Genomic DNA, 26,223 nt, shown 5'->3' with positions numbered 1-26,223 from the left:
ATGCATCATGAAAATGGATATGTTGTGATTGTAGGTAGATTGTGAATGACATTTAGAACATGGAATGAGCATTATACATGGAAGAATATAATAGTAAGTTACGACCATGATTATGGGGAAATTGAAGTGAAATTGTGAAATGTGGATAATGTAGATAAATGATGATTGCTATTTATGATATTATGAATGATATTACGGATATTTGGGAGTTGATATGGAACATGGAGGAAGTCATATAAACAAAGGAAATGCTGCCCAATTTTCTCTAGCTTTAAAAAGCCCGTTCATATAATTGTGTAGCTAACACCGATACGAATTCTCTTCAAGGTAAAACGTGTGCATTAAAGGACAACGAGCAAGCAATAGAATAGTTAAACGACAAAGGTATGTGAGCTAGTCCTTTCTTTCTACGGCATGAATCTTATGGCATGAATTCCCTCTTTTCTTATGAATATCCTACATCCTAGAAAAGCGAGAGCCCTTGTTCATGAATAGCTACACGAGATAAGAGATATGTTATGAGTATGAAAATGATGATGATAAGCTTAAGTCTAAAGATTCTAGAGTTCATGCTATGATGTTCCTACAACACTAACGATGCTATTTATAATCTATTGATGTTGATCATTATATACACTCACCTTATACTCTAATTCCTTCAAGGTGAGGCCGAATGCTTATGAATGCTCCATAATGAAATCGGGGGTCCACGACCTTATGTCACCCCGATAAAATATGATTATCTATGCATGCATCATGATGGGTTATGATAAGTATATTATGATAAGTATTTTATGATGAGTTTACTATGGTGAGCAAATTATGATAAAGCCATGATATGCCATGAGATGTATGTCATAATAAAAGATTTTCGTAGAAATGGCAATGATGATGATGAGATATCCAGGAGCCTCGTCATGGTCGGGCACGGAAGACATATGTGTGACATTGTTAGCCCACGTGGCCGAATACGAATCTTGTCGAGCCACTATGTGGCCGAATACGGACATTGTCGAGCCGCTACGTGGCCGAATACGGGTACTGTTGTTATACCCCGTATTTTTTTCGCGTTCGGATAATTTGAGATAATTGTGACAACGTAAGGACAAGATTATAATTTGACTTTGTTTGGTACATAAGTTGGTTATGAAAATTTTGGATGTGGAAATACGAGAAAGGCTGGGGGTAAAATGGGAAATTCACAAAGTGGCTCAAGGAAATATTATGAAAGGCCAAGGGCAAAATTGGAATTTGCCAATTATGTAGTCATGGAAAAAAAAAGAAAGAAGAAAAGAAAAAGAAAAAATAATAAATAAGGAACATGTGCCATGCACACATGGGTGGCCATGTCCCACATGACCTTAATATATGGCACATGAATGGAATTTCATCACATTTGAATTTGGAAAATTCAAGAAACTTGAGAGGAGAAGATAAAGAAAGAAGAAGAAAAGACTATGGCCATTTCGGCCAAGAGTGAGGATTTTACTCATGAAATTTTGTCCCAAAAATTTATTTCTTGTTGTATTCCTACTAATTCAAGGGTCCTCTCCAACGTGGTATAATTGTTTCGGAAGATAAGTCGTTCGTTTCGTCGTTTTCGCATTTGGGTCAAGTAAAGAAGTTGAAGGAAAGAGGTAAGATTCAATCCCTTTTTATATGTTATGAAGGATTCATTTATGTTGTAGTATGTAGAAATGGTTAGAATTCATGAAAATATGGAAGTTTGTGTGGTGTTTGTATGTGTGAAGGTGGCCGTGTGTTTGTGGGTATTGTATAGCCAAGATGAGTTAAATTTATGTAATATTCTAGTTGTGGTTATTGTGGATTTTATATTGGAAGTGAAAGTTGAATGAATTTGGTTGAAGTTGGAATATAGCATAGGGCCGTGTAGTGCATGGTGTTGAAATAAAAATAAATTTATTTTGTTTAGTATGTTAGTTGAGTTGTTGGTGATGAATTGGTAAGTAGGGAAATGTGTTGAGATGTTTTGTTGCATATGTATGGATTTTGGATGGAATATGGAAATTGATGAAATTGTTTAGTATTGGATATATGGCTTGGAATGTTCTTGGTTTATGTTTGAATGATCCTAAATTAGTATGTGAATATGAAAATATTGATATTAGTTTGTAGGTGTAGAGTTGGATTTGGAGTTGTTGCATTATTTGAAAAATAAGACTATTTACGCTAGAATGCGTTCCTAGTCGACTATCGATGTTGCATATATTGTGGTTGGTGTGGTTGTTGTTGTTTTGGCCGAGTTTGAATCTCGGGGGTGTTATATGTATAGGAGATGCTGCCCAAATTTTTATAGACAAGTATTGGTTAAGCTTGGAAATTGTAAGTCTCATGAATAGTAATCGGGTCAATGTGACCATTTGCGGTATTTTGACAAACGGAAGTGAATTTGGAAAGGCGTAAGGAGCATAAAAGGTATGTAAAGCTCTACCTATTCTTCTCTTGGCATGTCTTAGATGTAATAGGATTGGATTTGGACCTCGGGGACCACTCTATTCTTCGGAATCTACGTCTAAAAAATGCCCCTTTTCATTCACAAGACAAATTGAATTGAATAGGATACGAATAGTTAAAGAAGTTGCCTAAACGTTTAGAACTTGTACAAGTAAGACCCAACTACCCTAAAACCCTCACCAGTGACATCATGAAATGTAACGTACGTAAAATTGTATACGCCACCTCATTCAGCCCGAGGTGGGCCCACTTCCCCGGACTTTTCTGATTTGTTCCGTTTGGCTACTCTCCTAACTATTATATGACATTCGTTTGAATTATTTTGATAAGCCCCATAATGTATTTTGAAACATGAACATGATTACAGAAAGCTTATTTTGACATATACTATTGTGACATCCGAAACGCTTACACTATGGTTACTACCCGCCGTCATACGGTTTGTCATCCGAATTATAGTGCGAGTCTCGTAAATGTGCTATATTTTATTTTGCATATGGTTTTCTCACTACTCCGCTCGTGCGAGGCGTGTATGGACATCTTTCAACGCGTCCGGGCCGGGTACGTGTATTCGTGCACGTTCTTCTGCACATTGTTCACCGCGTCCCTCACTAGAGGGCGGGCATGTTATATATATATATACTTATGATGATGATGTGATGACGGGAGGTGGCAGGATGGCATATGATGATTCCTTTCACGCGCGTCCCTCACTAGGCCGGGGCACGTTATATATATATGCATGATGATTTTACTTACCGCGTCCCTCACTAAGTAGGGCCGGGCATGTTATGTATGCACATGTACATGATGATTTCTTTAAATATGATACCCAGTCCATTAATGGTTTTGAAAAGCAAGATTTACGTTCAAGGTAAGTTTTACGAGTTCCAGTTACTGTACTACTATTTTGTCCTCTTATTTCCGTATGATTCGATTCGTATTTTGCTTTACATACTCGCATATCTTCGTACCGACCCCCTTTCTTCGGGGCTGCGTTTCATGCCACGCAGGTACTCCCAGGTGAGCTGAAGATTTTAGTAGAAGACGTTTGTCGGGATTAGCGAGCTCCATTTCGTCCGAGATCTTTGTCGAGTCGATTATCATGTTATGGTTTCATGTTTACGGGTTAGTCGTCACGACCCAACCCCGTGGGCCGTGAGCGGTGCCCTCGGGGCACCAAACGAACCGAGGAACCAAATCATCAAAATAAGGCATACTCGTATTTAACAGATATAACTGTACCGAAAATCAAAAGTCGATATCATACAAAATGCTACCTAACGGTCGCCCGTATCAAAATATCACATCAGAATCAAAGCTGGCGGAATGTACATCGCCCAAACATACTCACATAAACATGTGGGCCATATCGGCCGTAGTAGCGTACGGGACCGCTTAAGGGCGCAAAACAAAACTATATACGCACAACCCGGATCACATACGAACAAACTGGACCCACGACCCACAAATATGACTACAGGCCTCTACAAACTGATCCGAACATACGAACATATGACGGGACAGGGGGGGCCCCGCCCGTACCCGAATAGTAGCAAATGTACAGATACACAACGAAAAAAGGGTATATACCAAAAAGTGTGAGCTCCGGGTCAAGGGGGCAATCCGGACATGAGCGAACGCAGGTCTCGGTGGCGTACCACGCGCGTCCGTACCGCGGGCATGTAGCGCAGCCCCCGAGGAACAGGGGGTCAGTACGAAAGAAGTACGAGTATGTGTAAAAGCGCTAGGAGGTACAATAACTCAAATCATAAATGGATCCAGAAGATACAGAGACAAATACAGACGTAACCGATCAAACCCGCGCGAAATACAAATGCACAGAATGCGAACAAAAAATCATGCATAAAGCTCAGAATACGTGGTCACCCCGTCTCGGTGCCACAACACATCATACTCGAAGCTTTCGCATCCCCGTACGTCTCCGAACACATCATAACCTCACACACATCATATCATGTAATATATCAGAAGCCATATCACATCATAACACCATGGACGGTAACCGTCCCTATGGCGAGGTCTCGGAAACCGTAACACGTCACATCGCCGAATATGTCATAAGGCGCACGATCAAAAAACCGGCCCGGAGTACCGCGAACGAAACCATAATAAATGGCACGAGCGGAGTAGTGCGTAAACCATATGCATATCAAAAGTAAATTTCCCGGACTCAACACATAATTCCATATATAGGTATACGATATACAGTAGCCTCAGAAGGCTCCAAACGAATATTGAGTACATTGGAATTAGTATACAAAAGTTACGGACTTTTAACTTATCAATTTTCTCAAAAATACACCGTAGATCATTTTCTTTAAAATTTTAGCATCATTCATAGTAACGAACTTTCAAATATCATTATCGGACATTTCAAACGGACCTCAATGTCATAAGCGAACACTTCTTTTCATATCGAACGAAAACGAGCCAAACGAATCAAATAGGAGAAGTCTCGGGACTTGCGGGCCCACCTCGGGTCGAGTCGGGCGGCGAACATAATTTACGTACATTAGGCTCCGTAAAGTCATCTAAGAAAGGTTCGAAGTGATTCGGAGTCATTCACAAAAGATACAAAGGTTTACGTACTCTTATGTCCAAAGGTGAGCATTATGAATCAATTACGGCGAATGAATAGTAACCAAAATCAAAATCGGATTTCTAGGAGCGAGAATCATTCCCGAGGTTCCGTTTTCGGCCTAGTAGGTCTAAGACATGCCATATGAAGAATAGGTAAGCTTTACATACCTTACGGACGTCCTACGCTCGCTATATATCTCCAATCCCGTTTCGCCTAGAATCCGCAAATGGTCACATTTACCAATTACTATTCATGCAAGTTAACATTTCAAGCTTTGGGTTATACTTGGCTACCGAAATTTCGGCAGCACTTCCCCTAATAATATGACACCCCCGAGGTTCAACTCGGCTCAAAACAACCAACGACAACCCAACAACAACATCATCAATATCAATAACACAATAAAACACATTAATCTACTTTCCGACATAATGCATTAGTTTCCATTCCGACTTCACACTTCCAACTTCATGTCTACGTTATCATATTTATTTACTAATCCAAAACCATTCAAATACAAATTGGACATATTTCTCATATTCCATAAAATGTACAAAGTTTCCATCAAACCATAACTCCTCCAAAACTTTCAATTCTCAACATGCATATTCATAACATTCTTCCATCTCCCAATTTCATAAATCATAACCACAATTCACATCTAAGATCTTACTTTCATCATTATATAAAAATTACATCAAATTCACATAGATTTCTCATAACAACATACAACCAACTTTCAAGCTAACTTAATTCATTAAACCTTCCTTTACATCACAAAGGCAACAACAACATAATTAACATGCTAAATAAATTTAATTCATCTTCCCCCACCAAAGCAACATCACACGGCCACACATACTTGCACACACCACACGGCCTCATGCACACACACACAATTTCCATAATTCTCATTCCATTCCAACCATTATAACATACCTACATCTTCCATAACATAAAAGAACAAGATTCTTACCTTTTTCTTGAAATTTCCACTCACCGCAAACGTGGTTCTTTCGCCAAACTAATTGTACCACGTTGAAGAGCGTCTTGAACTTGTTAAGAATTCACAAAGAACAAGAATTTTGGATCAAGATTGAAGGCTAGGAAATTTTCTTTTTTTTTTCTCTCTTCTTTCCCTTCTTGGCCGATTGCTCTTCCTTCTTTTTTTTCTCTTTTGTTCTTTGTTTTTCTTGCTAAATCTTGAAACTTCTAGGCTAATATAACATTTATCACATGGGTAAAAATTTAATTAAAACCCCATGGGCTTGGGCCATGTTGGCCGGCCACCCCTCTCAACTTGGGCCTTATTTTCCTTTTTTTTTTTCAAGCCCAATTCATCATGAATCATCTTTCATAAATTCCCGAAACAAATTTTCAAAATTCCAACTTCGCCCTTAGGCCTTCTCCATTGTATCCGCATTCAAGTTTCCATAACCGGCATTCACATATTAAAAAAAAATATTCACACATGACCTTATTCCTTACAACCCAAGGTTATTTCCAACTCTTCCGAATATGCCAAAACACGGGATATAACAGAGACTTTGCAGACAGTGTTGTGGGCATTAGATGTCGGTTATGTAAATGGCTATGTAAGCCGGTATACTATTATGCGTTGCGTTATAAGTTTCATATGTTGCAAGATTTTATTTGATTCAAGGAAAAGCAAAAAGCACATTATTCTGCGATAAATTTTTGTTATGTATATTTGTGTCATGATTTGAGAACCAGTGTGAGTATGACTATTATGGGAGTCCGCGGGTTCGCTCGGCCCTAAATAAGGGTCGGGTGCCCATCACGCCCTAACGGAAATTAGGGTGTGACAAATTGGTATCAGAGCGGTTCGTCTTGGGGGTTGTCTGCAAAGTCGTGTCTGGTAGAGTCCTGTTTATGGTGTGAAGCGCGCCACATTTATAAACGAGGAGGCTACGGGCATCTAGGATGGTTACTCTTCTTTGACATCTTAGATCGTGCCAGAGCCAAGTCATAGGAAATGAGATTATTTGCGCTAACCTCTGATTTTAGCAGAGAAATGGCACCGACGGAAGAAGACGACTGGCGATATTGGAAGCTATAAAGCATGAAGGTAAGCGACGGTACGAAAGACACATGCCAGGTAAGAAATCGAAGTACGACTGGAATACGAACGAAAGATCAAAGGGAAAAGTAAACGAGAAAGTGTAATGGGTGCAGTTTGAGCTGAGCTCGCAAGGTATGTTCATTATTTTTGTATTGTCAGTGAGGTTGGGAGCCCTGTGAGGCTGTGATATGACATGATATGCGTATATATATGTTGGCCCTGTGGGGCATTCTTTGGTATTTACGTACGGAGTTTTGGGATAGTAACGATTCTACGGAGGAGACTCTGCCGAAATTTTCCTCGAAATAAAGTGAAAATGAGATATAGATTTGTAATATGTCTTGAAAAGTCGTGGCAATAACAACGATAAGATTTGACTAAGTCACGAGTATGGCCGACCCCGGGAAAAGAACTGTGACGGGTACGAATGAATAGGTAAGGCAGCCTGTGGAACGATAAGGGTAGAGTGGATCGGAAAAAAAAAGGGGTTAAGAAATAGGAATAAGGCACGAATACGATATGATGTGAATATAACGAGGATTGTTATGAAAATAAGTAAAGCCCAGTGAGAAGATAGCCAAAGTTAAGATATGATCCACGTAGCTAGAATTTAGGGGCAAGTGTGAAACGGAAAAGTTCGGAATAAGCGTTATGCAATAGTAGAAATGATAGTGGGCGTAAGAAAAGAAAGGATAATCGGAAGGACTAATTTAGGAAGGGAGCGAGATAACAGTATAATGGTAGATCATGACACGTGTAGCTAAGGACACGGATACTATAAGTGATGGGAATGTGAAAAACCCGGTTATAGAAAAGATGAAGAGCGGAGTAAAATGGGAGCAGAATTTCAAGGGCCGGTAATCAGGCATCTATAAGTAATGACGATCAAAGTGAGCTCGTCGCCATTGGGGACCTGAAGGTTCAGGACGAAAAGTAATCACATCCACAGAAGAAAGGCGAATACCGACGACCAAAGAAGGGGTAAAATAGTAATTATGCTATAAGAGTGCTTCGAAATCCGCTAAGACTTCGACTTACTCTGTATCACGTGACGGAGGCAGTGCGGTGAGGTGGACGCGATTATCTTGGCGTTAAGGCACCGTATTTCATCAAAGATTCAAAGTTAAGCGTCTTTCGGGATGAGAGCAATTCCAGGATGGGTGACCCCCTGGGAAGTTTTCTGGAAGTTCTACAAATTCAGACACAAGCAGCAAATGAGGAGTTAGAGTGACGTAAGGACGAATTAAGAGTCTGAGGAATGGACAGAAACCCTAGAAGGTCGCGCAGAACGAGGCAAGTGGATGTTGCTTTCACTACAAGTTAAGCTTGGAAAGTCCTAATACTACGATGTTTGGGAAAGGAAAGAAAGCGAGTAGGCGGAAGGCAAAGGAATTAAAAATGTCGGAATAAGTGTGCTATCTCATTAAGATTGGAAATACGGATTTAGGGCAAAGTAGAGTGGAGTGATAGCATAAGTACACCCCTAAAGGGGGGAAGCGAAGGAGAGATACAAGTGTAAGACGAAGACAATCGACGCGACAATGTTACGGATACAAATGCGTGGGCCGCGAGTGGGTGAAGTTCGTTCTTTGAGACAAGCTAGGGAAATCGAAGAGCCAGCAGTAAAGGAATAGAAGTCAAGGTAATAGTTGAGATGGCGCTGAGGATTAATTGTAAGTATCCGGAATAATGTGATATTAGGAAATGGAGACTTTAGGAAGAAATATGATAAAGTAGACTCCTAGCAAATGCGAGCACGGGAGTAAGGTCTGAAATAGTACGAATCAGGGAAAAGGGAACGAGCGTGATTAAGATTAAATACGCAGGTCGTGCAAGGGACAGTAGCCGAGTTCGAATTAAAGATAAGGTAATGACACGAGGCAAGGCATTGGAAATGTAACAAGATGAATAAAGAGAGATTGTAAAACGATTTAAGCAAATGATCGGAATTAGTCGGCTATCAAACGCGGGCGAATTTATGTGTTTCACGAAAGGCGTAACCAAATTCGACAAAAAGGAAAAGCTTAACTTAAGACGCATTGGACCTTATTACACTAATTGTAAGGCAAGAAGGTTGCGTGCTAAAGATGCAGCTTTCGTTAAGGCACCGCGGCGGAATAATAACAGAAGAGAAATGACTCAGAAGAGAAATGACTGGCGAACCTGAGGAGGAAATGAAAGAGAAGTAGGATTGGTAAATGAAATTGCGGATCATGGTAGTGAATGAAACCCCCCCCCCCCTCGAGATCCTTAAGACCCTATACGATTAGTTGAACATTCGAGGACGAATGTTCTAAAGGGGGGAAGGATGTTATACCCCGTATTTTTTTCGCGTTCGGATAATTTGAGATAATTGTGACAACGTAAGGACAAGATTATAATTTGACTTTGTTTGGTACATAAGTTGGTTATGAAAATTTTGGATGTGGAAATATGAGGAAAGGCTAGGGGTAAAATGGGAAATTCACAAAGTGGCTCAAGGAAATATTATGAAAGGCCAAGGGCAAAATTGGAATTTGCCAATTATGTAGTCATGGAAAAAAAAAAGAAAGAAGAAAAGAAAAAGAAAAATAATAAATAAGGAACATGTGCCATGCACATGGGTGTGGGCCATGTCCCACATGACCTTAATATATGGCACATGAATGGAATTTCATCACATTTGAATTTGGAAAATTCAAGAAACTTGAGAGGAGAAGATAAAGAAAGAAGAAGAAAAAGACTATGGCCATTTCGGCCAAGAGGAGGGGATTTTACCCCCATGAAATTTTGTCCCAAAAATTTATTTCTTGTTGTATTCCTACTAATTCAAGGGTCCTCTCCAACGTGGTATAATTGTTTCGGAAGATAAGTCGTTCGTTTCGTCGTTTTCGCATTTGGGTCAAGTAAAGAAGTTGAAGGAAAGAGGTAAGATTCAATCCCTTTTTATATGTTATGAAGGATTCATTTATGTTGTAGTATGTAGAAATGGTTAGAATTCATGAAAATATGGAAGTTTGTGTGGTGTTTGTATGTGTGAAGGTGGCCGTGTGTTTGTGGGTATTGTATAGCCAAGATGAGTTAAATTTATGTAATATTCTAGTTGTGGTTATTGTGGATTTTATATTGGAAGTGAAAGTTGAATGAATTTGGTTGAAGTTGGAATATAGCATAGGGCCGTGTGGTGCATGGTGTTGAAATAAAAATAAATTTATTTTGTTTAGTATGTTAGTTGAGTTGTTGGTGATGAATTGGTAAGTAGGAAATGTGTTGAGATGTTTTGTTGCATATGTATGGATTTTGGATGGAATATGGAAATTGATGAAATTGTTGAGTATTGGATATATGGCTTGGAATGTTCTTGGTTTATGTTTGAATGATCCTAAATTAGTATGTGAATATGAAAATATTGATATTAGTTTGTAGGTGTAGAGTTGGATTTGGAGTTGTTGCATTATTTGAAAAAATAAGACTATTTACGCTAGAATGCGTTCCTAGTCGACTATCGATGTTGCATATATTGTGGTTGGTGTGGTTGTTGTTGTTTTGGCCGAGTTTGAATCTCGGGGGTGTTATATGTATAGGGGAGATGCTGCCCAAATTTTTATAGACAAGTATTGGTTAAGCTTGGAAATTGTAAGTCTCATGAATAGTAACTGGTCAATGTGACCATTTGCAGATTTTTGGCGAAACGGGAAGTGAATTTGGAAAGGCGTAAGGAGCATAAAAGGTATGTAAAGCTCTACCTATTCTTCTCTTGGCATGTCTTAGATGTAATAGGATTGGATTTGGACCTCGGGGACCACTCTATTCTTCGGAATCTACGTCTAAAAAATGCCCCTTTTCATTCAGTACAATTGAATTGAATAGGATACGAATAGTTAAAGAAGTTGCCTAAACGTTTAGAACTTGTACAAGTAAGACCCAACTACCCTAAAACCCTCACCAGTGACATCATGAAATGTAACGTACGTAAAATTGTATACGCCACCTCATTCAGCCCGAGGTGGGCCCACTTCCCGGACTTTTCGATTTGTTCCGTTTGGCTACTCTCTAACTATTATATGACATTCGTTTGAATTATTTTGATAAGCCCCATAATGTATTTTGAAACATGAACATGATTACGTAAAGCTTATTTTGACATATACTATTGTGACATCGAAACGCTTACACTATGGTTACTACCCGCCGTCGTCATACGGTTTGTCATACGAATTATGGTGCGAGTCTCTGTAAATGTGCTATATTTTATTTTGCATATGGTTTTCTCACTACTCCGCTCGTGCGAGCTGTTATGACATCTTTCACTGCGTCCCGGGCCAGGGCATGTATTCGTGCACGTTCTTCTGCATTGTTCACCGCGTCCCTCACTAGAGGGCCGGGGCATGTTATATACATATATATACTTATGATGATGATGTGGTGACGGGGAGGTGGCCAGGATGGCATATGATGATTCCTTTCACCGCGTCCCTCACTAGAGGGCGGGGCACGTTACATATATATGCATGATGATTTTACTTACCGCGTCCCTCACTAGAGGGCCGGGGCATGTTATGTATGCACATGTACATGATGATTTCTTTAAATATGATACCCAGTCCATTAATGGTTTTGAAAAGCAAGATTTACGTTCAAGGTAAGTTTTACGAGTTCCAATTCTTGTCTTACTATTTTGTCCTCTTATTTCCGTATGATTCGATTCTTTGTATTCTTTACATACTCATTACATCTTAAAATCGACCCCCTTTCTTCGGGCTGCGTTTCATGCCGCGTTGTACACCTGTGGTGGTCAAGATTTTAGTAGAAGACGTTTCGGCGGGATTAGCGAGCTCCGTTTGTCCGGAGTCTTTGCGAGTCAGATTATCATGTTATGGATTCATGTTCCGTGTTAGAGACTTTGCAGACAGTGTTGTGGGTAGTAGATGTCGGTTATGTAAATGGCTATGCAAGCCGGTATACTACTATGCGTTGTGTTATAAGTTTCATATGTTGCAAGATTTTATTTGATTCAAGGAAAAACGAAAAGCACATTATTCTGCGATAAATTCTTGTTACGTATATTTGTGTCATGATTTGAAAACCAGTGTGAGTATGGTTATTATGGGAGTCCGCGGGTTCTCTCGGCCCTAAATAAGGGTCGGGTGCCCATCACGCCCTAACGGAAATTAGGGTGTGACAACTGTCGAGCCACTACGTGGCCGAATACGGATAATGTTTAATTGTGTATCAGCAGATACGGTACTATGATATGTATATACATGTGTTATGATGAACGCAAGATGATGATAAGATTATGATTAGTTATGCTAAGGTTATGATATGCTTATATGACGTATAAAAATGTTAAGGATGATACGAGCCGATATGGCGGGTACGGGGCTATATTGCATATGTAAATGTGTGGATGCACCAAGTGTATCTTTAGAGGAATAAAAAAGGGGTAAGTACGTACGACGAGTGTCGAAAGGTATTATGAGACATGGACGGTCCCTTTATTTTATGCTATCCCTTATGCTCCTATTATGTATTGTTATTATTGATGCTTTACATACTTAGTACATATTTAAATGCGGCGTCGTTTTCTTTGGATGGCGTGTTTAACCCACAGGTAGACAGGGAGACGGTGCAGACCCATAGTAGCTATCAGCAGATTGGCAGGAGCCCTCATTTATTCCGGAGGTGCTATTTTGAGACAGTATTTTGTGTACATATATTTTGGGCACGACGGGGTCCTGTCCCGTCCACATGTCTAGTACTCTAGTAGAGGCTCGTAGATACGTATGTGTGGGTAGTATGGTCTCACAAGTCTTTCATATGCATACGCACATGTACATTATTATTTTGATAGCCTAAAGGGATGATGTTTATAAAGTAAATATGTTTTAAATGAAAGTCGTTTTCTATGATTATGAATGATGAGAAATATGAACGAAGGCAGGATGAGTAATAGAATGAGTGGTGCTCGGGGGTTAGCCCCGGGTACCCGTCATGGCCCGTAGCTCGGGTCGTGACAACTTGTGTAGTCTTTTATGATATTGTTGGCGTACCAATGCTTGGTACTTGTGATATTGATCTAATTATTGATGTTGACTCATACATTGCACTCATTCTCATCCTTCATGATATACCGTTGATACATTGATGATACTTGAGGAAACACTATGATGAGCTGGGCTCAGTTTGAATGAGAGTGATGTGAGGTTCGATATCCGATGGTTGTTCCAGAATCATGGTTGAGTGGTAGCAGTATCCAGGTTACCGCCAGACCTTGAGGTACATGGATGCCGCAGGTCCCCCATGGGTTGTGCTGATGAACATCCACCGTGGGGAAAGATCCGGAGTCTTGTTCGATCGTTGGGAAAAGATCCGGAATGAGTGGTACATGGACTTGCGAGTCACCCTGGGTTGTGCTACCGAGACGTCGATACTTCCATCCGGAGTACATATGTACACAGTATTGTATTGCATTTGCATTCATACATTATTGCATTGCATTACACTGTGTCTTATATTGTGATAATCTAGTGATTTACTTATGTTATTTGGATTCGAATTGGATATATTGCGACTTGGCACACTTGTGTTTAGATGCTTCAACCTAGGTGATGACGTGTACTTGGTTCTGGTTCGTGTTTGACTTATACTTATTGATTTATCTGCTTATCTTACTTTATTATCTGAATTATGTTCGCTATACTTAGTCGGCCTATGATACCTATCAGTACTGTGGTTTTGTATTGACCTGCATTTGTTGCATTCTTTTATGAATGCAGAATTCCAGGTTGGATCTACTTCCGTCTCCCGTGGCTGATAGTCGTTATCAGGGTTGCTTAGAGTCTACAGGGTGAGCACGAGACGTCCGTTGCCTTGAAGATTCTTCTTATTTATGTCTTACTTTCCATTCTGAGACATATTCAGACTTGATGTATTTTTGATATTCCAGACATGTATATTTCTAGGTAGATGCTCTTATATGGGTTAGACCAGACTCTGGGGTGTAGTTCCTTATTTTTGCACTTTTTCTACATTATTATCATCCGACTTATGTGATTTATTCTCTTTATCTTATTTAATTATTTACTTATATTTTTACCATCATTAGGTTGAGGGTTCGCTTACCGAGGTGGAAAAGATAAGTGCCGGCACGACTCAGCTAAATTGGGTCGCGACAGTAACATTAAGGATTTGAGTAGGGGATTAGCAAACATGGATACTTGAAATGGTGGATCGATGATGGGTTAACTAAGTTAAGTTTGGGATAACATTTCAGAAATTGAGTAAGGCAATTCAGGAAAGGACGATTCCGTGGGATACATAAGGATATTAATGATACTGTTGTGTGATACGCCGGATTTAGAGAGCGTTCAGTTCAGAGTGGTAAGCGTTAAGAAAATGCTAATGTGCAGAGTGTGTAGTACGATCCTATATCCAGGACTAATTTGGCTAGTTTATGAGACTTATGGTTATGTGATAGACTACTGAGTGGGTTCGAGTAATGGTCAGACGACGGCAGTATAAGTGAACTGTTAGAGATTGAGGAATTGAAGAGTCAAGAAAAGGTATAGTTGATCGAGAGTCGGCAAAAATGAGGTACATCTTGGGTTAGTATGGATTGTGGTGTCATTTTCTTGCATTTTTCGATTGAGATGTGTTTGTTGCGAGAGCTTAAGAAGGAAATCTACAGGGATGGACTATGTGATATGACAGAGTTTTGTGAGGTTCGTGATCCGCAACTAGTAATAAGCATATTTCAGTAAATTGATATGTTGAGATTTATAAGAAGTGGCGTGGTGGTGCACCGTTGGAAAAGTTCGTAATATTGTACAGTGAATGAGTCAGCATGCTTTTAGAGAAAGGATTGAGGAATTCCTATCAGGTAATTCTAGAGTTATATTTTCGAGAGGACTGCCAAGTGGTAATACGGTATGATTGCAAGTAATGTTATTTGGACGAGTTTGGGTATGAGCTTTTGGTTATTAAAGACTTAGGGGTAATTGCATGAGATTTGACGCGTGTAAGATTGGATACTTTCGGAAGAATTTATGAGCATATCGAGGGTGGTACGGTAAGGAGGTTTGAAGGTTACGTAATTGCATACGAGGCTTCAGGTTTTGCGTCGAAAAGTTTGAGGTTGTATCGGATTTGCGTATTGGGTAAAGGGTGAGAAACATGAAGTTTAAAATCGTAAAGTGTAGCTCTTCAGTACTAAGTTGATAACTAGGATAGGAGTCAACTTGTGGAGTCGAAAGTGATATGCGAAATTTGATATGCGTGGTATAGGTTTGTGATTGGTTTCGAAATTCGGAGTCAGTTCTAATGACTATTGGTCTTTATTCGAGAGTTGTGCATTCATTCAGGGTCAGCGTTGTTCGAGTTAAGCTTAAAGGTCTATGATTACACTTCCAGGAAGTTATCTGAGGACCTAAAGCATTGGCCTTTCAGTTGAGGAATGACAGTTGCAAGGCCTTGTCGGGGGTTTTCTAGTGGATTTTGTGATGTTTCTTAGAACGATTATTCGGTATTGAAAAAGAGTATAAAATGAGCCTAGTACAGATTTGAGGAAGAACTGTTGTGCGAGAGGTCTCTATAGTGATCAGTTGTTTACTCGATGAGATATTTAGTGGTATGGATCCTATATTGTGATTTGAAGCTTTAAGAAGATTTGGAGCGCGTATTTGAGTGCTTAGGTAAGATCGACTTAAGTCATTGCGTAGAGATCGTAGATGAATCAAGGATCCTTCTAGCGAGAGTGAGTTATGGTTTCAGAATTTTGTTATGTGTGCTCATGTGTTCTAAGAAATCGCGGTGCGAGTAACAGCTTTAGAAGATGTGGGAGAAGGAGTTAGCGGAATCAGAGTATTTTATCGGTTCAGAATGGGCTATGGTTTGTGACCATGTTTCAGAGGATTGCGTTGGTTTGGGAAGTGTTTGTGGGGCCTATTGATCGCGTTCAGGGTTGCGATTTTATCCAATCAAAGAATTCGGGTAAAACAAAATTGTTATTCGAGGATCAGTTGTGAAGGAAATTTGAATATAGAGATACGAGAACTGGAGCTTAGCTAAGTTAGAGAGTTGTGACTGGTAGACTGAACGATCAGGTTTGATGTTACACCCGGCAAGGGCGTCGTGTGATTTGGGAAGGAGGGAAAGTGAGCCTGAGGTGTATTGGCCGTTTGAGACCACCCGTTGTTGGACCCTTTGTTCTATGAGTTAGTTTTTGTTGAATGTTCATCCGGTTTTCCATGTTCTGTGTTGGAGAAGTACCGTTCTGGTGGTTTCAATATCATTCGCTGGAATTCAGTTTTGTTCGATGAAATCTTTCCCATGAGGAGAAGTCCGACAGATATCTTTAGTTATTGCTGATTCGAGCTTTTTTTTCCGTCCTCTCTTCCTTGTCGCTCGAGGACGAGTGATTGTTTAATTAGTATCTGATGTAACGGCCCGTTTGGTCGTTATTGCATTTTCGACCCTTTCCCGAGCTTGGTTAGCTCACTTTTGACTCGAGAGGACAGTTGACGAGGGCTTCTCGGGTTGTTTTGGAGTTTGATCGTGTGATTTTTTTTGGGAAAAAATTAGCTTTAGCGAGAAAAGGGTTGACTCGAAAGTTGACTTTTGGATAAACGGACTTTCGAAAATTCGTCGGTCCAGAGGTCCGGATGGTCAATTATCGACTTGTGTGCGTATCTAGTTTTTAGTTCCCGATGCACTCGGTGCATTTTTTGAGACTTGGGTTGGGAGTTGAAATTGAGGTATCGGGGGTTGACTCGGTCAACGAGACCTCCGTTGGGAATTTTAAGGCCGCGAGTGCGTTCGTAGCATATTTCTATGTGTGTCTGTGTATATTGTTTGTGAGCAGATGGCCTCGAGAGTTAGCCAAATATTTTGGTTGAGTTGTGAAACTTCAGAATTTTTCGGCTGTCTGGTGCCCGCTTTGGCTAAACCAGCACCGCGGCAGTGGTACCGCTATAGCGGTCACCCTGCCGCTGAAGCGGTCTATGCCATTTGGGCATGACTACTGGGGCGGCGCCGCTGGAGCGGCAATCTTGTCGCGAAAGTGGGTGACGGGCAGTTAGTTCATTAAATGAAGTTTTAAATGCCTTAAGTCCCTCATTTATTACCATTTCGAAAATTGAGCTCTTGGGAACAGTCCTAGAGGATTCTTGGAGAAGATTCTTGGTGGTAAATTCTTCTAATCTCTTTGCTATTCCATTATTCCTAATCATCTTAGAATCCCTTCGCTTGTTAATTCATTAAGTAATGGAAAATTAATTGGGTTCAATGGATATTTTATCTAGGCTTCTAAATCATGATTTGTTGGTTAGGTTAGCTTCAATAAGCATTGAAGCGATTATTAGAACCTTTATTTCATAACTTCTTCCTAATTAGAGGCTAATTTGTGGATTTAAAAGTTAGGGTTTATACCCAAATTCGGGGGGTTTTCCCAAGAATCCTAATTAGAGTGAATTGTTGATTATTCTAACTTGCTAATGATGGGAATTGATCATCTAGAGGTTTAATTTCATGTTAGGACCTTTAGATCCCTACTTTCACCCTTCTAGTTCATAAAGCCTATTCCATAGGTTGAGGATTTGAGTCTTGATAGAAGTAGGGTTGGTTTTGATGTTCTTCCTGATTCTAATTCCATGATTTGAATATGCTTAGACTTTCTTGATTTCGCGGCTCAGCGAAAAGGAAAGGCTAAGGAGTGATTGTTAGTGTTATTGCTATTCGGCCTTCCAAGTAGATTACAGCTTACCTTGGTGAGACTTCGTTTAGGCGAGCATAGATTTGGACAGTATTTTCGAAATATAAACCTTCGGGTATGAAGTTGGGTTGGATACTATCTTAGGTTGGGCCCTGTTGTGTGATTGGGGTTCACCACCCCGTTGTGTTGTGACTTGACTTGTTCTGTTGTTGTTGGCTTGAAGCCATGTGATGATAGTAGACATTGGAGACTATTGTTATACCTTTTCATAATTTTGTAGTATCTTACTTGTTGACGTTTGATATGAGGATAGAGTTCTATATGGCTTGTGTAGCCTTTTCATGATATTGTTGGTGTACCCATGCTTGGTACTTGTGATGTTGATTGGACTGTTGATGATGAGATCATGCTTATTGTTGAGTTGATTTATATAAGTCTTGATAGGGCTTATAGTGTTGTGGCTTGCATAGCATATTCACTGGAATTTATTGCATTGATTTAGCATTATGCATTCATACATTCATACATGATAGAAATGGTTTGGAACTGATTAATGAGAGACTTTTAGTATCTATAAGAGAAAATGTCTTAAATGCCTGATGTGAAATGGTTCTGGGTGATGTGTTATTAATTGATATGATTTGATAAAGATCCCCCGTGAGCAAAGATCCAGAGACTCGTTACCTTTGGGCAAAGAACCGGAACGGGAGGTACATGGACTCCGCGGGTCCTCCATGGGTTGTGCCGATGACGATCCTCTGTGGGCAAAGATCCGGAGTCTCGTTCGACCATTAGGAAAAGATCTGAACCGAGTGGTACATGGACTTCCCGGGTACCCCATGAGTTGTGCTACGGAGACGTCGATACTTCCGTCCGGAGTATATGTGTACACAACATTGTATTGCATTGCATTGCATTTCATACATTATTGCATTGCATTGCATTATGGCTTATATTGTGATGATCTGGTGATTTACTTGTGTTATTTGGATTCGGATTGTATATATTGAGACTTGGGACACCTGGGTTTAGATGCTACAACGTAGGTGACGACGTGTACTTGGTTTCTGATTTGTGTTGACTTATACTTGTTGATTTATCTGCTTATCTTACTTTATTGTCTGGGTTATGTTAGTTGAACTTAGTTGGCCCATGATACTTACCAGTACTATGGTTTTATACTGACTTGCACTTGCCGCATTCTCTTATGAATGCAGAATTCCAAGTTGGATCTACCTGAGTTTCTCGTGACTGATAGTCACTCCGAGTGTTGCTTAGAGTCCACAGCGTGAGCACGAGATGTCCGCCGCCTTGAAGATTCTTCTTTATTTATGTCTTATTTTCTATTTGGAGACATACTCAGACTTGATGTATTATTGATATTCCAGACTTGTAGATTCTAGTTAGATGCCCTTGTATGGATTAGGCCAGACTCTGGGGTGTATTTTCCTTACTTCCGCATACTTTCTATATTATTATCGTCAGACTTACATGATTTTATTTCTTCCACTTATCTAAGTAATTTTTTGTGTTTTTTTACTATTGTTGGGTTAAGGGTTCGCCTACCGAGGTAGGAAAGATAGGTGCCTGCGCGACTTAGTTGAATTGGGTTGTGACGGTATTGGAAAGAAATTTACAAATGTGGAAGTTCTTGAATTAAGGAAATGGAAAAGTTTGATGAAAATCAACATCGAGAGGTTAGAGAGGCCGAATCGGGTTTCATCGATTCTATGAGATTCAGAATGTGATTTATGCCTTAGTCGAGTAGTTGGTTTGGATCCTGAGGGGTTCAGATGTGATTTGAGTTATTTGTTGGGAAACTAGTTAAGTTAAGGATTTGGAGTTGACCACGGTCAATAAAAGGTCAAGATGATCCCGTTTTGGAGTTTGGATTGCACGACAATGTTCATAGCATGTTTTATAATTAAAACATATTTGATTTGCGTCCCGGAGGTTCCGGATGAATTCCAAGGGTTGGAACGGAATTTTGGAGACACCAGATTTTTCTTGTGTCTGGTACCAGCTATAAGCCTTCGCGATCATGAGGTAGGGGTTGTGTTCGCAATGATGGGCTGGGGGGCTAAGGCACTGCGATTGCGACAAGGGAGTCGCATTTGTGAAGGGGGTGGAGTCAGCATGTGCTTTGCGATCGCGCCAGATTGGTCGCATTCGCGATGGTTTCGGACCAGGTAGGTTGGCCACGATCACGGGAGAGGGTCGCGATCGCGATCACGATGAAGGTTCAGTGGTTTGGCAGAATTAAAATCCCAATTCAAAACTCATTGTTTATAAACCAATTTTGAGACCTTTGGGAGCTCGGTTTTGGGTGATTACAATGGCAATCTTCATGTCTTGGCTCGGGGTAAGTTTCTAACCTTAATTTTTATATTTTCATGTTATTTCATCTTTTATTTTGCAATTCTATCCATGATTTATTCTTTGAAATTGGGATTTTTCATGGAAATGGAATTTTGGGTAAGACGTGAAATTGAAGGTTGATTTGTGATCGGATTTGGATGATTTTTTCGGTGCTTCCCCTTTAGGCTGTGGGTAGGCTAATTTTGCGATGAAATTACAGTTTTGACCATGGGGGCTCGGGATTGCCTTTTGGGGTGACTTTTTGGACTTGAGTTATTATCATAACAATATGAGTGTCTCTGAGACTAGTATACTCATGTAGATTATGTATTTGATAGTTTGGGAGAATTCGGTGGCATTCTGGAAAGGAAAAGCATTATCTTGAGGTTCATACCACGTTACTCGGCATTCGAGGAATGCCAAAGCATGTGGGCATTAGCTGTTATGTGCTACTTGTCTTATATTTGACTAGTTGACTGTAATTGGTAGCTTAAAGAATCTCGTACACTTATGATGAACATGTTAATTAACTTGTTGGGTATTAAGTATAGAATTGCTGATCAACTTACTAAAACTTGTTAGCTATTACGTCTAGAATTCTTTGTTAAACTTACTTGAACTTGTTGGCTATTAAGTTAAGATTGTTGGTTATTAAGTTTGGATTATTAATGAACTTACATTAATTTGTGGGACATTGAGTCCGGATTGTTGAGATATTCACTCTCTTATATGTTGTATCACGCATATACATTAGAAACCAAATATGAGTATTAGTTAAGCACGTGGAGATTGTTCGTGCTGGAAATGTGATATGCCAAAGAGAAATGGTTCCGGCGAATGTTTTTAAGCCAAGGGTAATGGTTCCGGCGAATGTGTGTAAGCAAAAGGGAAATGGTTTTGACAGTATATGGACCTTTCGGGTTCTCCATGGGTCACAAACTCCCAAATATTACTGAGGAGTGTCGTGTATATATAGTTGAGAGAGGAGTTGGTACTTGAGGCGTATCATTGCATTGCATTATCATACTTTTCCTTATTTGATTATCTACATTGTCGCTCTTGCTTGGCTAAGTGAGTTAAATTACCCTACTTGATTGTCTGATTATCTGATTAAGTAGCCATTTGACTGACTTGGTAATTGATTTATCTTTACTCTGTTAATTGATTTGTTCAGGCTAAGGTAAACCGGTAAAGATAATAAGACTTTTCTTAATTCTTCGTCACTACTTCTTTCATTGTGGTCTATGAGATATACTAGGTACATGTGGTTATGCACTCATACTACACTTGCTGCATTCTTTGTGGTGGAATTTTGTTCTGAGTACTAATCGGTTTCACGGAGTGGATTGAGTTAGAGGTAGTTGATTAAGGAGATCGAGCGCTAAGCTGCTTGAGCGATCTGCGGCGCCAATCTCTTTATACCTTTATTTATTTCTGTCACGTCCCAAACCTGACCCTCGACGTAACAGGCATCCGATGCTATGAACAACACCGGAATCACCTTAGTATAATCAACGAACACCTAATCCTTTCTATTAAACAACTATCTTCACAAATATAAAACAAGTCTTTATAATTGAATGAAAGCATAACCATTCCTGGAGATAATTCAACGGAAGTCAAATAAAATATTCAGATAAATAAACGTGGAAAAATCCCCAACGAGTCATACGAGACTCCCACACACTACCCAAAATCTGATAACTATATGTGGAGCTTCTAAGATAATGGATAAATGTCTAGCTCCTTGGGACGCAACTTAGAAAACTGAAATAAATAAGTAATGATAAAATGGTGCCCCACGAACAATCATGTGGGCTCACGCGACAGTCTCAAAGGTAGCAAATTCTCCTAAGTCGTAGGCATATCACGAACCTGCTCCTCAACGTTACCTAACACACCATTAAAAATAACAATGGTAAGACTGAGTACTGGGTACTCAGTGAGTGTCTCCGGGACAATGAGTAATATAACAAAAATAATACAATAATGATTAGAAAGAAAAAAAAACGCTCTAATAGAATAATTTACAATCAAAGGCAAGATCAATCGTACAACTCAAAATCATCAATGTAAAACCATCAAGACAAATGTATATCTTTTCTGATTTAGTATACCATTTATTACCATTTGAGTCTTTTCAATTCGAGACCAATATTATCAACAAGCCACTCACAGGCAAACCAATCAATTGATACTCCCGACTAGGAAACCACGGAGGCTAATCGTCCTCTTGACTAGCACAGCAATAGATGCACCGGGCTATACACCTCGGAGAAATCGTCCTCTGGATTGACACAGCAATAGATTCACCGGGCTATATGCCTCAGAGGTCAATCATCCTCTAGACTGACACAGCAATACTCGTATCGATATGTTGGGATCCCTAGCGACTAATCGTCCTCTGGACTAGCACAGATTGCCCATACAGGCTCAAACACAAACAAGATACCAATCATAGCATATTAGCCAAATAATCAATCATGGTATAGAAGCCGAATCTGAAATCATGGCCTGTAAGCCAAATCACAAGTCATATCATGATAGTCAAGTTACTCGTTAGTAATCTCATCATCCCATTATAGGGGTACTTTAATTCATTTATCGATTTAGAAACTCAAAGTCAATTCATTAAGCAAGTTTCAAGTCCAACACAATCCATTCATAGCGCATTCACATGAGATAGTCAAGCTTTCCAAATATCAAGTTTAAACATCCCTTGTGGGGTAAGTCGAATTCAAATACCAAAGCTTTATATCTCAATTTTTTAATCATCCTTTAGAGAGGAATACAATCATGAGTACGTATATATAATATATAGTATAAACAAGGTTTAATGTGGGCTTATCCCTCACGCACACAAACCACCACCAAAGTCACACAAATCGTTTAAAAGAGTATGTTCAAAAAAAGTCATACCTCTAACCTGTTATAAGCTAGCATCCGAATTCTTCCAAGTTCAACAATCACACTATGATGGTTTTTAAATGACAAAGTTTAGAAGTTTAACGAATTCTTCGGATTTCTACCCTTGTTCGAAACTAGGGCTTTTCTAAGCCTATAAACGGGTTCTTAAACCCTTTCATGAATCACTAACGGATTCCCACCTTTTAGAACTTTCTACTCAAACCCAAACGTTATTAATCTTAGATAATTTAGAAACTTTACCTCTTAGATGAAATCCACATGCCCCTATATTCTTCTTTTTGAGATTTCAAGAACTTAGGGTTTTAGAGAGATGATTTACTATCAAGAGGGGATTAATATGGTGTGGGAATGATCAAGATTGAGTGGAAACTCACCTTAGGGATAAATATACTTTTATAGGGTTTTTTTCCTCAGAAATATTGATTTGGAATGAAGTGGGAAATAACACAACGAGGTAGGACTTAAAGAAAATTCGGAACCAGAAAATATCCTGATCCGCGTTAAGCCCTCGTCACGGGTACAACGCCTGATCATGGGATCCACATTGTTCATGTAACGTGGCTCCAACACCTGAACATGTTTTTGTCTGTAGCTGGATTCTGCGCGATGGGCCCGCGACGCATGCTTAACACACGTTTCCGATAATCGATATTTGCTCAGTAAAATGATCATAACTCCCTGTACGTAGCTCGGGTGGAGATCCACTTTATGTGGTTGGAAAGGTATTTCCGATACCTACAACTTTCATGTTTTGAGTTTTTCCAAATTCCCAATGTAAATATCCCAAAACTGGACATAACTGAAAACTGTCTTAGACTTAGACAAATTTCAGGATTTCTAACGAACTACTTTACCTCGTTTGACCCCGTAAAGATCATTTAACACCTGTACCCATCACGAAGGGATCCATATAGATAAGGTGAAATCTAAACCCTAATTATTTTACATTACTTTAACTCAAATTTATGGAATGTACATTATCCCCCCACTTGGGATCATTCGTCCCCGAATGAAAGTCGTAACTTTGAGATTCTTTAATAAACCTTTAATTTTTAGAAATTTCGAGAATCCCATTAGTGAAGTGAAACATCCTCAGAGATAACATACGATTATCCACATCATGAATGCATCATTCAAGCCTAAACACAATAGTGTGATTCACACTCCACTCTAAACTTTTACAGGACAACCCAACCGAAAGGTTCAAGACATACTGTGCGAGGAACAAATAAGGGTATCTTCTTTTCATGTCCTCCTCGGCTTCCCAAGTAGCTTCTTCACTAGTATGATTACTCCACAGGACTTTAACCGAAGCCGCATCTTTCGTTCTCAACCTCCTAACTTGAAGATCCATGATTTGTACAGGTTCCTTTTCATAAGACAACCCTTCATTGCTTTCAATCTCGTCATGATTCAAGACATCAGAAGAGTCAGGCTTGTTTAACCTCAGCATCGAAATGTGAAACACAGGGTGCACCATAGCCATCTCAGATGGTAACTTCAACTCGTAAGCCACTTTCCCAATTCTTCTCAAAATCTCGTATGGGCCAATAAAATGAGGGCTAAGCTTACCCTTTCTACCGAACTGCATAACTCCTTTCATTGGTGACACCTTTAGGAACACCTTTTCACCTACTGCAAACTCTAGTTCACGATGTTGCATGTCTGTATACGGCTTCTATTGACTCTGAGTTGTCTTGAGTCATTGCACAATAAGGTTCAAATCTAACGGAGCTTTTGCTTTTGAAACATTACTTTTATACAACTAATCTTTCATTCTTTATAAACCCCTTATCCAACAAGTCTTTCAATTCTCTTAGCTCTACCGGAGCTATACAATAAGGTAGGATGGAGATTGGTTGATTTTCGGGAAGAACATCTATCCCAAAATCAATAACTCTATCAGGAGGGATATCCGAAAGATCTTCGGGAAACTCATTAACTATAGGGGCGGACTTAAACTCTGGCACTAAGGCTTGGGTATCATTGACAGCAACTAGATGGTAAATGCAACCCTTTGAAATCATTTTACTAGCCTTAAGATACAAGATAAACCTATCGCTAGGCTTAGCAATTTCTCCCTCCCACACAATAATCGGTTGATCAGGGAAAGAAAATCGAACTAACTTATAATGACAGTCCACATTAGCATAACAAGCAGCTAACCAATCCATCCCCATAATTGCATCAAATTCTATCATCTCTAGCTCAAATAAGTTAGCTGTAGTTTCACGACCCTTAACTACAACCACACAATTTCTATAAACTCTAGAAGTAATAAGGAGCAGCTGAGGGATTTGAGCCCGGATCAATCAACGAATATGCATCAAAAGAGCAAATAGTGGGAATACCTGTGTCCAAGCATCGAGGCTTGTTTGTCTCCCTATGAGTCAAACCTTAAAGTTGGGCTTGACCCCCATTAGCGGTGTTAGCAGCCGCTTTACCAATCCCATTACCACAAGCATTAGGAGTATTATTAGTATTACTAGCAGGCGGAGTCCTAGCAGCAATAGGTGCAGACTAATTGTTTCTGCAAGCGTAGAAGAGTTAGCCATTTCACGCAGCCACTTCCTACAATCTCTCTTGATATGTCCCCGAATTCTACAATGGTGAAAAATACCATCCTCTCATCCAGATGAGTGTCTATTACCACCTTGCGAATACATATTCTGATTATTATTTCTCTGACCCTGCCTGCCAGACGGAACACTAGCACTGGAATAAGCGCCAGACTGAGTAGGTGCAGAATACCCTTTCCTTTGCCCTCCATTTTGTGAACCACTGAAACCACCCGTAGATCGGGCCTTCTTACTTTGTTCCCTTTCTAGCCTCTCTTCTCCCTTCCAATTCTCTTGTTGCTCAGCGAACCCACACAAGGACGAAAATGTACAAGTAGGAGACATAGCAGTAGCAGCATTACACGCAGAATTGATACGTGCACTAAACCACACACAAATCGGGTCAACTTGTGTTTTCAGTCGGAATCATATATGGTGCATACCTCGCCAGATGGGTGAACTTCAAGCTATACTCATGAACATACATAGTGCCCTGCTCAATCTTATCAAACTTAGTAGCCATAGC

At 39.8% G+C, this 26,223-nt stretch overlaps 1 protein-coding gene across 1 annotated transcript; it reads right to left on the bottom strand.

Moving 5' to 3' along the window:
• Positions 1-24,268: 24,268 nt before the first annotated feature.
• Positions 24,269-24,802, bottom strand: LOC132041605 (uncharacterized). The gene has a single exon (XM_059432305.1). It carries the CDS (start codon positions 24,800-24,802, stop codon positions 24,269-24,271), a length of 534 nt encoding a protein of 177 aa, XP_059288288.1.
• Positions 24,803-26,223: the final 1,421 nt, after the last annotated feature.

The sequence above is a fragment of the Lycium ferocissimum genome, unplaced genomic scaffold (genome assembly GCF_029784015.1).
Source record: "Lycium ferocissimum isolate CSIRO_LF1 unplaced genomic scaffold, AGI_CSIRO_Lferr_CH_V1 ctg10872, whole genome shotgun sequence".
NCBI classification, from domain to species: domain Eukaryota; kingdom Viridiplantae; phylum Streptophyta; class Magnoliopsida; order Solanales; family Solanaceae; genus Lycium; species Lycium ferocissimum.
Note: the sequence above shows the minus strand (reverse complement) of the source record. Positions and strands in the feature narration are given on the sequence as shown.

Bases quoted from the DNA above. Each gene is read 5' to 3' on its own strand.
- LOC132041605 (XM_059432305.1), bottom strand. From the start codon at position 24,802: ATGCAACATCGTGAACTAGAGTTTGCAGTAGGTGAAAAGGTGTTCCTA.